The 15,132-nt window shown below is 46.9% G+C and overlaps 1 protein-coding gene across 1 annotated transcript in view; it reads right to left on the bottom strand.

Annotated features, from left to right (window-relative positions):
* Tgfbr3 (transforming growth factor beta receptor 3) overlaps nucleotides 1–15,132 on the bottom strand; it is a 171,993-nt gene that overhangs the window by 18,498 nt on the left and 138,363 nt on the right. The window contains exons 10-14 of the mRNA XM_075942916.1: nucleotides 14,719–14,871; nucleotides 12,379–12,522; nucleotides 12,063–12,230; nucleotides 7,986–8,282; nucleotides 5,657–5,774 (exon numbers count right to left, since the gene is read on the bottom strand). Of these exons, the coding sequence (XP_075799031.1) occupies nucleotides 5,657–5,774; nucleotides 7,986–8,282; nucleotides 12,063–12,230; nucleotides 12,379–12,522; nucleotides 14,719–14,871 (880 nt within the window). The remainder of the gene's footprint in view (nucleotides 1–5,656; nucleotides 5,775–7,985; nucleotides 8,283–12,062; nucleotides 12,231–12,378; nucleotides 12,523–14,718; nucleotides 14,872–15,132) is intronic.

Below are 15,132 nucleotides of genomic sequence, written 5' to 3'. Positions count from 1 at the left end.
GAAGGTCTCAGCAGCGTGCATCAGCAAGAAGTATACACACACTTCTGGCAAGAGCTCCAACCAGCCTTCCACCTGCGGTTACGCTGTGTCACTCAGAATCCCCACGTGGTTTGAAAAGAAGGGTTCTCCCAGAGGGAGGACCTCACATGTAAGAATTTAGGTTTTATGGCAAGGTCTTTGTGATGGATGGTACTGTTTAAAAATGGACTTATGCTGTGATCTAATACTCTCCCTCACCCCAAATAGGGCCCTCCCAGAGAGCTAAGCAGAAACAGCCCTGCCTTATTTCCTTGTGTCAAGTCTCGTCGTGACCATCCGTGCAGAGACAAGCCCCACACCGCAAAGCTGAGGCTCCAGGATTTACCAACTAACATTTCTTGTTCCCCAGTTCCCCATAACTCTGACTATAGCAAAAATAGCTTCATCTCTTCCAGCGCCCTACAACTGAACCCGCCTGCCGAAAGGAAGGGAACAGCCGTATTTACTTAGGGAAAGGATTGTTAGAAAGGAATCCTAGATATTGCTGTAAAGAGAATTTTAACAGTGGATCTCTCTCTGCAGAAAGAATACACTATAATCAACATTCTGGATCAAATCTTCTCATATAGTCTGAACAAATTTTGGTTTACCTCTAGAACCCAAACCTCCCTCCCCAGATTGTCAGAACTAGCTCTCGCCAACCGGCGTGTCTGGGGTAGGTTATGCATGAGTAACTGACCACAGCCTCTGGCCTCCCGTTTTAATTCAGTTCTTGTAAACACTGCAGGGCTGAGAAGGCCCACAAAGAAACAGGGTGGGGGTTGGGGGAGTGATGACTTTGTGCGGCTACTCAAGAGTGGTTTTTTTTCCCCTAACCTTACTCGGCTGATTCTGGTTCTTGCTCTGGGCTCTTTTCAGTATTTATGGCAGGCTTTGCATTGGCCTCTTAACGTCTCTGCCACTAGACAGTGGTCCTCACCCAGGGACAGGGCAGGAGGCTCTTTGGAAATATGGAGGTTTCTAGAAATGAAGGATGATGCTAATTCTACAGGGCACCCACATCAGAGTTATCCAGCCCTAGGTGGGTGCTATTCAGAGTGAGAAACACTGTACTACAAAGTCCCTACTTAGGGACTCAGAAAACATGGTTTTGGAATTAACAACCCAGGGTATCATTTCATGTTCTCTTGCTGGTTTTCTCCCAGAAGTACAACACTTGCCACGCTCTTAGAGTGGTGATCCTAAACAATCCTCAACCCTGGAGCCCTCCCTCAACAGAGTCTCCCTATGTAGCCCTGGCTGGCCTTGAACTCACAGAGATCTGGCTTCTTCTGCCTCCCAAGTGCTGGGATTAAAGGTGTGTGCCACCACGCCCAGCCTTCTCAAGATCTTTTGGTGCTTCTTAGATTTCAGAGAGGTATCTCCTGGATTATTGATGGATGGAACTGTTTGGTTTCCTTCCACACAAATGGGCCACAGGAAGTGGCCAAACAAGATTCACCATGAATATGCAGTTGCTAAAACCAGATAATGTGTTCTTGGAGGGTTCGTTCTAATTTTACATACATTTAAAATCTTCTTAATAACAGGTTTTCAAAACTGTGAAGCAGCTGGATCGATGAGAGTTCTATCCCCTGCTCCCTCAGGAACCGAGACCTCGCTCGGCCAGCATTTCCAGTCTTTCCCTCATCTCTGCTTTAACCTGAGGACAAACTCTTTTTTTAAAGAGTATTTTTGGTTCTGGAAAATCCAAATGTGTTCCAAAATGTCACACCTCTTTTAGATTAATTTCCAACTGACATTTGAAACGGTTTCCCAATACCTTTCTCTCCTAGAAGAATCCCAGTCTGACTGAGAGGAAAGGAAGAAATCCACATTTACTGAGTGCTCATGATAGGCAGGTGCTTTTATTCTCAAGTGTGGAGAAAATCCAGAATTCCTGAAGTTTAACTTGCGAGGAATTAAAAGCTGAGTATAAATCATGGCAAAGCCGGGAAAGCTGCCAACGCGCTGAAGCATCTCAGAGACCATGGCAGGGTGGCACCGCCTCAGCTATTCTAATTGTTTTGCCATAATATGCATCAGCTGTTTGTTTTCTGCTTGTGTGTGCTCAAGTCATAAAGTCACAGAATGTCTGAGTCTGCACTTTTAAACACACCCTAATATTTTAACCCTGTCAAGAAATGTGTTTTCTTTTTTTTTTAATCTTTCACCTGACTTTCAGTTCATATTCTTTAGATTACTTGAGTACTGTCTTGATAACAGTGGCCATGGGAGGAGGAGGAGTTTGCAAAAGGTGTAAAATCAAAGGAATGGGTTCGCATCCTGGTCTGCCATATGTAGGTGTGTGGCCACGCTTGTTAAAGCATCCTCTCCGCAAAGCCTCTGTGAGAACTAAACTCGATAACACCCTAAGCACTCAGGACATGGCCTTGAGCAAAAGAAATGCTTCGTGAATGTTGGATCCTCATCGCCATGGCTAACACCTCAACAGTCCGGCATCTTCATCTGTTGTGAAGAGTAAAGGAGCCCGATGATCAGCCAAGGCTGATTCCAAAGGACTCAGAGACCAAAGGTTCCACTAAGAATGGTAGCCTATTAAAAGAACCTAGAATTATTCATGTAGCTTTGATGGCCACTTTCCCTGCCCACAGAGGAGGAAACACTGTCTGAAGATGTCATCATTATTGGTAGTGGTAGTTGCTACTCTCTGCCTGTATCTGTCGTCCCGAAAACCTCAACTGTAAAAAAAGAAAGACAGGCCAAATGGCCAAGGACAGTTGGCTCTATGGCAAGGACGTCAGGAGGGATGGACCAGGACAGTGGAGCTGCTGGGCACTCTTACCCCACAGGTCATCCCTGGTCTCCCACTCCAAGAAAGAACGTTAGTTACTGTCGTTTAAATACACCACTGCTACTGGGCCAATGGTCACCTGCCTTTTCCCAAAAATATTCCAGTGCCCTGTGTGGCTGAGAGATTAGATTTCAGTGATCTATACGGAACAGAAATGATTTCAGAGCCAATGAAAATAAACACAAAAGGTAAGGGGAGGCATTATGGAGCGAAAACCCAGCAGCAAACCCCCCTACTCCTGCCAAGGAAGATGAATTTGCATACAGCCTTGGGAAACTGCAGTTCAACCTCCTCAATTTGTTTCACAAACCTAAGCATAAACTGTTCACCCACTTGCTTCTCCACTAAAATCTCACCTCAATTAGCGAATCTCATGAAATCGCTTTGATATCCGGTTAAAAAAACAACACTTTCCTCTTGAGTGTTTATGTAAAGAAAACACAGAGTGTTCAGTATAATGACTCTAAGTTTAAATAAAAGTAATTGCCTAATTTACAAGAGAAATTACTTAGAAAAATACCACTGGAGTTTTAAAAAAAGAATGAAAGGATTGCTGAAGTTACAGTGTTGTAATATTAATGCCTAAGTACTGTCTGGCACGGGGCACAACCAGCTGCTGCGTTCAATTACCAGCTGAATGCGTGCTCTCAAAATAGGGTAAGGGTAAGGGACAGGGAGCGAGGTGGCTGCTGCTATTGTTAACTACTTTTATAGCACAAAACACAGTCAGCTGTTCTCAACTATGAATTCTTTGCAAGGCAATTCATTCCTATTCCTTTCCCCTGGACGCGACGATAAGGGTAGCAGAGTTGGGCAACCTAGTTGAAGTGAGACTACCTACTGAATGACTGAGAACCAACCAATAAAAGCCTAGCAAGCTACATTCAAGACAAAACCCAATAAACACTTGACGTATGCACCCAGCATCTAGGGCAGTTAGGAAATGAACTGGAATCTGTTTGCTCCTCCTAAGTGTCGGGGCTGCAAGGGCTTGCATGTCCCTGTTCTAACCTCTCCTTTCCAGATAAGAACCTGAACCAGGGAGGTCGTGAGGGCTTGCCATAGCCCGCTGGGTATGGAGGGAATAAGAGCAGCGGCCCAACTTCCGGGCTGTGAGCCAGTCTCTACCTCCTGCTTCTTTGAAGGGGTGAGGCACCTGGAATGGCCACCCCTTATTGAGAAACTGACCAGCACCCACCTGTCTCTTCTCTGGTAGCTCACGACTGCTCCAGAGCCACTCACTGCTAAGTCCTGCCAGTCCTGGCCCCAAAGTACCATCCCAGGGCACCCCAGATCTGGTGTCAGCACCAGCCACCACGGCGCCACCATGGCTCCCCTCTAACGCCCAGCAGCCGGGACTGAGCTGCTGGCCGGCTTTTGCTAGGCTTCTCTCTGCCCTTCAGGGTGGCAGGACACGGTCCACGACTGCAGTGCTGGCTTATCTCACCCTGGATGCTTGACACCCCCTCTCATCCCGCTCACTCTGCCAGTCTTTTCTCAGCTTGACACCCTTTGAGAGCAAGGCTGTTTCTAGACAGGGAGGACAGCAGCTACTCAGATCACCCATGCGACATGCGGCCCCACCCCTCAGCTGTTGACAGCTGCCTGATGCATCCTGGCTTTCTCGGGTCCCTGGGGCTGTGATGCTCTCCCCGCAGTCCCTGGAGTTCCCCGCTGGCTGTCTGGGCCTGCCTGTCGCCCCGGTGCTGACACCACACATTTCAGGACATGTCTGTCCTTCTTTCCTAGTCAGTATAGCTCAGTGAGTGTTCTTACACATGAAGGAATGGAAACCCTGGGAATGAGGAGGAGCAATGGAGTTCTGAAAACTCCTTCGTAAATCTCAGCTTCCTTCCAGTATTCCTGAGAGGACGATGCCCACGGATGAGAAGCCCTCCCAGAGGTAGCTGTGGTTTTGATGAAGCGTTTCTGTAGCACGGAGTGAGCAGACCCGTGAGCATAGCATGGAAAGCTGGGCCATGCAAGCATGCAAGTTCCAGCACGTCACAGACCACAGGAGTACATTTGAAATGCAGCGGAGAGGAGCAGCGCGGAGCCAGCCTTTACGATGATGTCATTCTTTTGTGGTGCGTGGATCGAACCCACTGTCTTCTACGCCTATCTAGCCCTCCTCCACTGAGCTGTTTCTCTGCCCCTCATCTGTTCTTTAAAGAAGAATTTGTAAATAATTACACACAGCACAGTGGCAGAATTGGAACTCTCTTGGGGCAAAGAAGTATTTTCTATATTGACTGCCTTATGCTATTTTTTTTTTTACATTTATGTGTTCATTACAGGTGGGTGTGCATGTGTGTGCATGTGTGTACCATGAAACACATGCGGATGGATGTCAGGACAACTTGGGGAAGTTGGATTTCTCATTCTACATCCTTGTGAGTTCAGGGATCAATGTAGGTAGGCAGGCTTTATGGCTTTAACCTTTAACCCGCTGAGCTATCTCACTAGCACTGGCTTTTATTTTTTTGAACAAAACTGGACTTCGATTTACAGAACTGAATTTTTAAAAACACTTATTTACTCTGTGTGTGTGTGTGTGTGTGTGTGTGTGTATGTATCATATCATGCAGGTTAAGGTCGGATGACATTTACTATTCTGTGCATCTGTGTGGAGACACATGTGTAACACCGTGCAGATGAAGGTCAGAGGAAACATTACTCCACGTGTCTGTGTGCATGCATGTGTGCATACGTGTCACACCATGCAGATGAAGGGCAGAGGAACCTTGCAGGTGCCATCTTCTCCTTCGCCATGTGTGTTTTGGGGATGTCTACGAGGAGCAGGTTTAGGCCCCCCCTTCTCACCTTTATAATCTGCCTGGTGGATCACAGCCAGGGGCTTGGTAAACGTCTTCTTATTCTGCATCATGGTCCAGATCATGGCGGCATCTAGAGAGGTGCAGGCCTCATCAGGACTCACGCACTGCGGAGAGGCAGAGCAAAGCAGTCACGGTCATGGCTCATAGGGAAGTCACAAGTCCTGCACATGCTGTCTTCTGATCCCTCACCAGAGAGCTCACGGCTGCTAACATGGGGAAGACAGGGCATCTGTGTGCACGCTGTCTTCTGCTCCCTCACCAGAGAGCTCATGGCTGCTAACATGGGGAAGACAGGGCATCTGTGTGCACGCTGTCTTCTGCTCCCTCACCAGAGAGCTCACGCTGCTAACATGGGGAAGACAGGAATGACATCTGTGTGCTTTTCAAAGAACCCTAAATAATCAGGGAGACAGCAAGGCAGCCCTGGTGTGTTTCCACTGTACTCGAAGATGCAAATATCAACGGACAGCTTACAGACATCCTCCTCAGCCCTTCCCCACAAACAGTTTCAGAATTCATTTGACAAATGGGCAAACTATGTTCTTGGCCCTGTCCAATAATGGCTTCTTTGTGATAACATCTATAATCTGTGATTGTGGGAAACTGCATTTATTGCGATATGATAGAATTTATATCTGTTGATAATTGTAAACATATTGTCATACTTGTTGGACTTTTTTTTACATTCTATAAAATTAGGTTTCCCACAACCATCATCTGTTTGTTTTGGTTTGGACTTTGCAAACATTTAACGCGGCACCTCACACATGTTCTACTATGTCACCCAGGCGTGGAAGTACAAGACCAGCAGTTTCTAGCTATTTTAAGTCTGGAAAGTTATCAGGGACGACATGTCTGGAGGTGGAGGGTATCATATCTGATATGCTTCTCTGGGCCACACATAAGCCAGATACACACCGTGAGAAGACACCGAACCCCTAACACCCTGAGAAGAACTTTGCTGCAGAGGGAAAGGCATGTCATGATGGGAAGAAGGCATGCTGTTGAGAAGACGTGAATCTCATACTGCTGTAGCTCCCTTGACTCTCTGGCTAGCCCTCCAGTTAATTAAGACTGTACCATGCTAACTCTGTCTCAGAGGCTGACCCTGGGCCAGACACTTAACTCACAGCAAAGGGCAGGGCAAGACTCGGTGATCATGGGTACCTTTTCCTAGAAGGTCACAGAAGTACTCAGGAGTTACTAGGAACAGGGAACTGCTGCCTTTAAGAAGGCATTAACAGTTCCTCCTCAGCATCCTGCCTCCTTTGCTCTGCTACCCGGAAGGGAAGTGTGTGTTACTTTCATTTCTAGAGGACTAAAGGTAGCAGTGGCTATAGAAGCAGACAGGTGAGCAGAGCCCGAGTCTTTGGCTTTGTTCCCTGAGGATTGGTGGTCGGCTGTAGACAAAAATCAGTGACTTCTCAGGGAAATGATTCAAGGAATTCAGGTCAGTAGAAATCTATTTAATAGGTATTTTTCTCCACCTACTTTTTCTTCCAGTCTCTATATAAGAGAATTCTAAACATATAAATGCTACAACTTGATTCTGGACTTCTGAGACACTAGTAGATCCCAGATTCCCAGGGAATTAGAATCCAGTTTAGACTGTGTGTAACAGTTACAGAATAAACACGCAGAGGAAATTATATGAAATCACATTAGCTCATAGCAACAGCAGGAGATACCTGTCCCACACAAGGCAGACCTAACAAGGTGTCACAGTTGACCCAACTGAGCCCCTGCAGTGGCTGCTCCGACAAGGTCAAAGGGTTCTAATTTCTGTTGTGGCAACAGAACATAGCCGTTTAATATGGGCAACGACACGAGGCAAATACGATGAGCTGATAAGAAACCAGGCAAAAGTAAAATATTTGTTAGTTTCCCTTAGAAATCCTCCCGAGATAAGGCCATCTTATAACCCACACAGAGAAGGTCAAAAAAACAATTGCAATCCCAGTCTCACTGGGACCTGGAAAAATTAATCCTCACACTGATCTCGTCCTTTCGATTCCTTGTTCTTCTGGCACAGCACACTATCTGACTAACAGAGCCAGGGCCAGCCTCTCCCTTGGTGGAAGTCATTCCTGGGTTATCACCCTAAGGTACAGCTAAGTGCATACGGAAAAACTAACTCACTGTCAGGGTTTATTTTCCAAAACCTAAAGCACATGTTCCCTGTCGCTTCACTCAGACTTCAAAAACTCAAAACTACAACTTCAGCCTGCAGGAACTTGGATTCCACGTTCCCATTAGGGCATCTCTTGACCTAAATATGCCCAAATCGCGGTCCAGACAGACGAGAGCCCACTCACCTTCGGCAGCCTCTGCGGGCCCTTCCTCCTGGTGCACAGCGTCAGCTCACACTGTAGGAAGAGCAGGGAGGTGTTGAACATGGACTTGAAGACAAAGCTGAAGCGTTTCTTGTCCACCTCGGCGTGTGGGATGGGGAAGTGCACTCTCTTGGAGCTGTAGAATTTCACAGACTCATCCTTGGGACAGATGTTCTCGATAATGGTGTAATCAGACATCCTGTCCGGGTTTGAGAACGGAGAGACAAAGCAGGTTTGGATGGCAAAGCCCAGTTCTTGGTCGGCCTTGGTGACGGATACCTGCCAAGGAACAAGGCGGAGTCAGAAATGGCTGGCGTCTTGTACTTTAGCCACCCAGACGCTATCCCGACACAGCTCTTTGGGTAACACTGCTCTGTTTTCATAACGTATTTACAGTTCTTTAGCAGTAACAGAAACACACACTGATTGATGAAAGATATTTCCCATTTAAACTTGACGCGAATGACAACAAACTGTTTAATTCAAACGCTGCAAGTTACAAATACAAAATGGGTTAAGGCTCTCTGGCCCTCTGTAAGCCCTCGGAGATAAAAAAGTAAAATTAAATTATGCACCTGAGTGGACTTTCTGAAATAAGCACACACAGGCGAAGCCTGCAATGCCACAATAGCAGATTATGACCGGGACCAGTGTTTTTTAATGCTGCCCTGTAGCTCAGGACGGAGGAGAATCCACGTGCTGGAGGCAGGCAGGACTACTCGAGAAAGCGGAGCAAGGCCAGGAGAGCAGGATGTGGTAGACGCAGCCTGCTTTGTCAGTCAGCAGGCCCGTGGTGCTTTGTACCAGGGACAGTGTGACCCGGTGGCCGTCACCAACCTGGCACCAAGCCAGCCTTGCCAAGAACTCTCCTGCCATTCTTTAATCCCCCTGTGGGGGCGTTAAAGGGAAAACTAATCTGGAGACATTTCCAACTCATTTCCATTTCCCTCTTCCATGTGTGTGCCGTGTCTAGATCTTACTGAGGTTTCTTTTGTTTAGACACGGGAAGGAGTGCTTAGCCAAATGTAAACAGCATTCAAACCTTAGCTCTCCTGAACCCTGCTAGAATCCCTGGAGCAAGACTGGCTTTACTGTCTGGTGATGTGTGATGGCTGTGTGAACTGCTCGCCTGACTTCGGTGCCTCTTTCCTTGACTAAACCAAGTATAAATAATAAACTTCAACACTTTAGAAATAAAGCTAGTCCTCATCCATACACCATGAGCCCCCAAATGCTTAAAAAGACAGAGATAATAAACAAACCTTGCACTTGGAACCCGCCCAGGGGAAATCCCCGACACTGCAGGAACCCTCATCCACAGCACACCCAAAGATCCCACACTGGTAACTGTGGGACATTCAACACGGACATGAACAGAGGGCAAAGCGGATTACGATGTTGCCACCGTGTTTAACATTCCACAAATACTACCTTCACTATCTTTCCGAGTTATTTCTGAGGAACAAGCTATTCTGTCTTAGAGAAATTACCAGGTAAGTTACATACATGTTAAACCACAAAGTGCTATTTAACATGAACTCAGTCTTCAGTGTAAAACTATGCTGACTCTGTTCTCACTTTCAAAGGCATGCAAAGGCAGAATGTCTGCCTAGACTGTCTCCTCAGTGCTTCGGAGGAGAAAAACCTTAGGTCCTGCTGCAGAATGGACCAGAAGTGAATGGTAGGAAGATTATAGGCTGGGGATGAGACCAGACCCAGGAATCTCCACGCTCTGTTCCTGACGTGCGGACCAAAAGCTCTCTTCCCACCTACAGGATGGTAGCAGAAATTAATGCGGAAGATGCAGTTAGTGTGAGAAGCAGCGACTAGAAGAGGCTCACGCCAACAGCGTGGGTCCCCGCCGGTAAGAACTCCCACTGTTAGCAGTGCGACTCTAGATACTGACTAGGCCGGATGAACTGAGAAGAAGAACTGAGTCTATCACCAGGCGTCACCCAGGAGTGACCACCTTGGATTAGGGGAAAGAACTGTGGACTAGAGGAAGTAAAGGTTCCAGAAAAGGCTAAGGAGGGCAGCTGGAGAAGAAACCAAGAAATGACTTTTCAGGTTAAGCCAGTGATTTATGAAGTTTTATTTTACTTAAGTAAAAAAATTTTCCTACCAGAGGAGGAGTCCAAACAGGGAAAGAAAGACAGGGCATGGCCAGTTGCTACCCTATTTAGCAAAACATTTACAGATTCTTTCAGGTTTTAGGTAGCTTCAGTCAAGTTTAAATCGGTTCATAACTACTCCAAATCCTTCTTAACATACTTGATATGTAAAGCAGCAAAAAATATTTGATCCACTTTTAAAGTCAAATTTAACTATAAAAATTTGATAAGTGAAAAGAAATAGAAGGAAAAACAAGAGTGAAAATGTAGAAGGGACGGAAGGGACAGGAGAGGGAACCTCCCAACAACACAATTCAAGTAAGCGAGTAAATACTGAGGGTGGGATACACAAGGCAGATTAGCCACTGGCTGGCATAAATTGGCAAAGCCACAAAGGAACAGATCTAGGCATGCGCTTGGAGAAGAGCAAGCTGTAGCTAAGTAGTCTTTTCCAACCCACGGCAGAGTCAGGAGTCAGACTAATGAGGCTGTGGGCTGTGAACACAGAACAGGCCGAGGAAAAGAGCCCTGTTGTAGGGACACTCATGGTTAGGAACAACACAGAGCAGCGGTTCCCCCAAAGCGCTGCTATGCATGCACAATGGGGGAGGGGCAGCGGGGAAGACGGCTCCACTATGACCCAGAAAGCATGGTGAGCTACCTGGCTCCACGCCAACCCAGTGCCCACGCGCACTGTCTGTCTTTGGAAATGACAAAGGTGCTCTGCCGTGGCTGTCACCTAAGGAAGCTTCTCACCCTCCCACGGTGAGGCACAACAGCAGCCAGCTGCTTCGCACCAAAGCCAAAGATGCCTTTCGGTGAGACCAGCAGATGCTATGCCAATGGAGTCACTACAGACTCTGCCCAGGACACACAGACGGCAGACAGCCTGCTGCCGTAGGTCCATCTTCCCCAGAATGGATCTGTGAACTTAGACACTGACGTTGATACGGAGTTATCTTTTCTTCCCTTTCAAATGACAAGCTGAGGGGCCATGACAGAGGCGCCTGGTGGCCAGCAGCGTGGCCTCGAGAGGTAGGACTCCACAGCTGCTCTACTTTGGACGTCTTGAATCTTAATTTTCTCATCTGAAAGTCGGATCTTAAAAATGAGTCCACTCTTACAAGATCCTGCTAACAAGTCAATTCATGGTGATGATATTCACAACTGCATTTGGTACATCATGAAACAGCAATATATATCAGCGGTTACTATTTCGTTATTACCACCACTGCCTAATATTTTCATAGACATTCCAGATTTAAGCTCTGTGTGATGACTGCTGTTGGAAATGGGAAATGGCTTTGACAAATTCGGGAGGCGATTTAGATAATGACTTGGCAGAAACAACTTCACACACAGACATGCACATACACACACACACACACACATACATGCACACACACAGACACGCACGCACACACATGCACATACATGCACACATACACACACACACAGACACACAACATGCACACACAGACACACATACGTGCACACACACAGACACGCACGCACACACATGCACATGCATGCACACATACACGCACACACACACACACGCATGCATGTGCACACACAGAGAGCTTCTCACTCGACAGGAAATCCACGATAAAGTGGGAGGCAATCTGAAAGCGTCCATGCCTAGCTCTCACACTGGATGAATGAACAAAACTGTTCCTAAAAGTGTGGCCAGCGAAACAAGCGGGGTGCTTTACTGGTAGACATCACATTTTTCTCACTTTTTTCTTTTTGACATTTACCAAAAAAACCACTACATCCATTTAGCATATGCCATAACATCCCAATATCCCTCCCCCCTTTTTTGTCAGAAAGTGACCTGGAGGAGTTCTCTGAGCCAGGCTGTTTCCTAGATGAAGGCATCAGCTAGTGTTACAGGAGCTGCACGGGGTACTAGGCTGGATGCCCGTGGCCAGCACTCTATTCTTACCTCCACATAAACATGCCCGTTCTCTGCCACAGAGAAGACCCCGGGGGAGGGCACCAGAAAGAGGTCTGTGCTGTACAGCTCCATGTTGAAGGTGATGTTTCCATCGAGCGGATCCTGGAAGCCACTGGGATTCCTCAGCTGCCGCAAGCTGCAGTTAAACTGGAACACCTCCAAGCAGATGAGGCTACATCAGTCACATGCTTTGGTCTTTTACGTGCAATTTCATTGTTTTGACAGTTCCCAGTGAAGACAAACCAAATGAACAACGTAATCCACAACAGAACAAAGCAAACCACTAAGAGAAACCAATACATACCTTCACAGTTCTAGCTCGGCTCGGGGGGACGGCCTCTCCTTCATCCGTGTCTCCTGAAAATCCACTGTCACCTGACTCCAAGTCTTCAAAGCCACCTGACCCGCTGCCGCTGCCATCCCCACGGGATGGCGTCTGTACCACAATCTAGAATGCAGGAGATGCACCGCTTTGAGTCATGTGCCTCTGCACCCACGGAACAATTCGGTGCAAACAGAAAATCGGACTGGATACAAACAACAGCAAGAGCAAATTCTCCAGACTTGTTAGGATTTTAAACCTCAAAGTGATGGGAAAATACAGAAAAGCTCAACTCAAGCTGGAGATCTGAACCAAAATTTGGATTTTTTTTCCTTGCAAAAAATTATAGATTTATTTATAACCATGTTGAATAATTATAAGTTACGTCAAATAGTGGGGACATTAGACATGGAAGTGGAGGAGCTGGGGCTGCTGACAGATTGGCCCACATCTTGTGGGTCCTCAGACACTTTCTAATTTGTGTCAGTGTTTGATCTTTTATAATGTCTGGATTGTGTGTGCGCGCATGTGTGTGTGTACATGTGTGCATACATAATGCGTGTGTGTGTGTGTGAGAGAGAGAGAGAGAGAAAGAGAGAGAGAGAGAGAGAGAGAGAGAGAGAGAGAGAGAGAGAGAGTGTTGGAGAACACTTTGCAAGTCAGTTCTCTCCTTTCCCCGTATGTGGGTCCTGGGGACTGAACTCACATTGTACGGCTTGGCATCAGGCGCTTTTACCCACTGAGCAAACCTCTGGTTCTATCTGGACCTTCGAAGGTTTGTGGAAAGTTTGGTTTAAGTTAGAAGCATGGCGCCTAATGTTTCCATGGAGCAATTCTTCTCCTCTCTGGTCTTGCATACTCTGCCCCCTTTTTATTCTCAATCCTTCCCACTATCTTTTCTTGTGTGTATGAGTATAAAAAAGAAAATGTTCTATCCACAACAATCTGTCTTAACATTGTCTGAAATTATTCTACTGGGTTGGTTCTGAATAGAATGGAAAAGTGACCCAAAGATCACAACTCCACAAATAAAATCCTGATTTATTCCCATTTCATATGATTAAATAGTGAGCGTAATGGAAAATAAAAACAAACAGGAAGTCTGAAGATTCCTACAAACTGCTGTGTCATTCATGGAAGGGGACAGACTAGGAGGAGCAAGAAGGCAGGCATCACGGTGGTGACCTGAGAAAACACCATCAACATTCACAAGCGCATCCATGGGGTGGGCTTCAAGAAGCATGCTCCTAGGGCACTCAAAGCAATCCAGAAATTTGCCATGAAGGAGATGGGGACTCCAGATGCGCGGATTGATGCCAGGCTCGATAAAGCCGTCTCAGACAAAGGAATAAGGAATGTTTGTATCCGGGTACGTTTGTCCAGAAAACGTCATGAGGATGAGGACTCACCAAACAAGCTCCACACATTGGAAACTTACACACTTGTTGCCACGTTCAGAATCTACAGTCAACGCGGATGAGAGCTAACCTGCTGCACCTCAAACAAAGGTGGAGAGCTGCCAAGAAGAAGAAGAGGAGGAGGAGGAGGGGGAGGAGGAGGGGGAGGAAGAAAAGGCAGGCAAGAGAGCTTGGAGGTGTCTGAGGCAAGCAGCTGGAGAATTCACGCCTTGCTCTTAACAGTCGAGAAAACAAAAGCATACAAGAAAGAGGTGACTTCTGGGACCAGGATATCCTTATTCTTTAGAAGCAGTTGAGACCTTAGACTCAGTAGATCACCGTTTCTTCCCAGTACTAATTTGGAAATCAGTTTAAAATGTCCAAGTCAAGTACCTCACTATCATACGGACGGCAGTGGATGATCTTTGTAGAGGGGAGGGGGGCACTTGTGCAGCCTTTTCTCAGTTAACTTCAAAAATAAAATTTCTTAAATTTAGGGTCTTTCTTAGAGGTGGAGAGACTTGATAATTTTACCAAGATTTTTTTTCTGATTTTAAACTCATGAGGGAAGGAGTCAGCTGTCCGGAGATGCACATATAACCTAGGGCTTTGGGATTTTACTCCCATCAAGACCAACCTATTTGACCCTCCGGTGTGACCAGAGCAGGATGGCACAGGCACTGTCTCCTTCCTGGTTGACCATCATCAGATGGAAGGAGGAAATGTGTGATTACCACAGCTCCAGCTGAGAAAACAGAACCTTCAAATCCCACAGACTCACTGATAAACCAAAAGAAGAGTTCGGGGTCAAAGTCCATCCCATTTTGCTGAGATCTGACTTCTGGCCTTATCTCCATCCCCGTCGTCTTCCGAGACGTGGGGAGACTCACACTGAGTGATAACCAGCCATACCACTAGTACTCACCGAGTTATAGTAGACCACACCGTCAGGGGCTGACCGCCAGTGTCCAGTGCCACAGCCATTCAGGGGGGACTCCAAAACAAAGTGGGTGCCGTTCATTTTGGCTTTGCAGGAATGATTTGACAGGGTGAGCTCTATCTCTGAGTAGTTACCGGTCTGAAATGGACAACAGAGTGGAGGGGTTCACAGCTGCTCGACGAGCCCAGGAAGGGGCAGTGCCTACCTCAGCCTACCTCAGACAGAGGCGGCTTGCGGCCTGCGCCGTGCCCCTTCCCCTCCCACCTTCTCCCCATTCACCCACCACCTGTCAACAGCCCCCGATTGTGTTTGTTGGCACTGAAAACCCAATAGCAAAATATTGACACAGGAGGATCTGAACTCCTCTCCTCTTTTGAGAACAACAGGAAGTCGGATGAG

Source organism: Microtus pennsylvanicus, chromosome 12 (genome assembly GCF_037038515.1).
Source record: "Microtus pennsylvanicus isolate mMicPen1 chromosome 12, mMicPen1.hap1, whole genome shotgun sequence".
NCBI lineage: Eukaryota > Metazoa > Chordata > Mammalia > Rodentia > Cricetidae > Microtus > Microtus pennsylvanicus.
The sequence above is the reverse complement of the archived record's forward strand: the minus strand, read 5'-3'. Positions and strand labels throughout refer to the sequence as shown.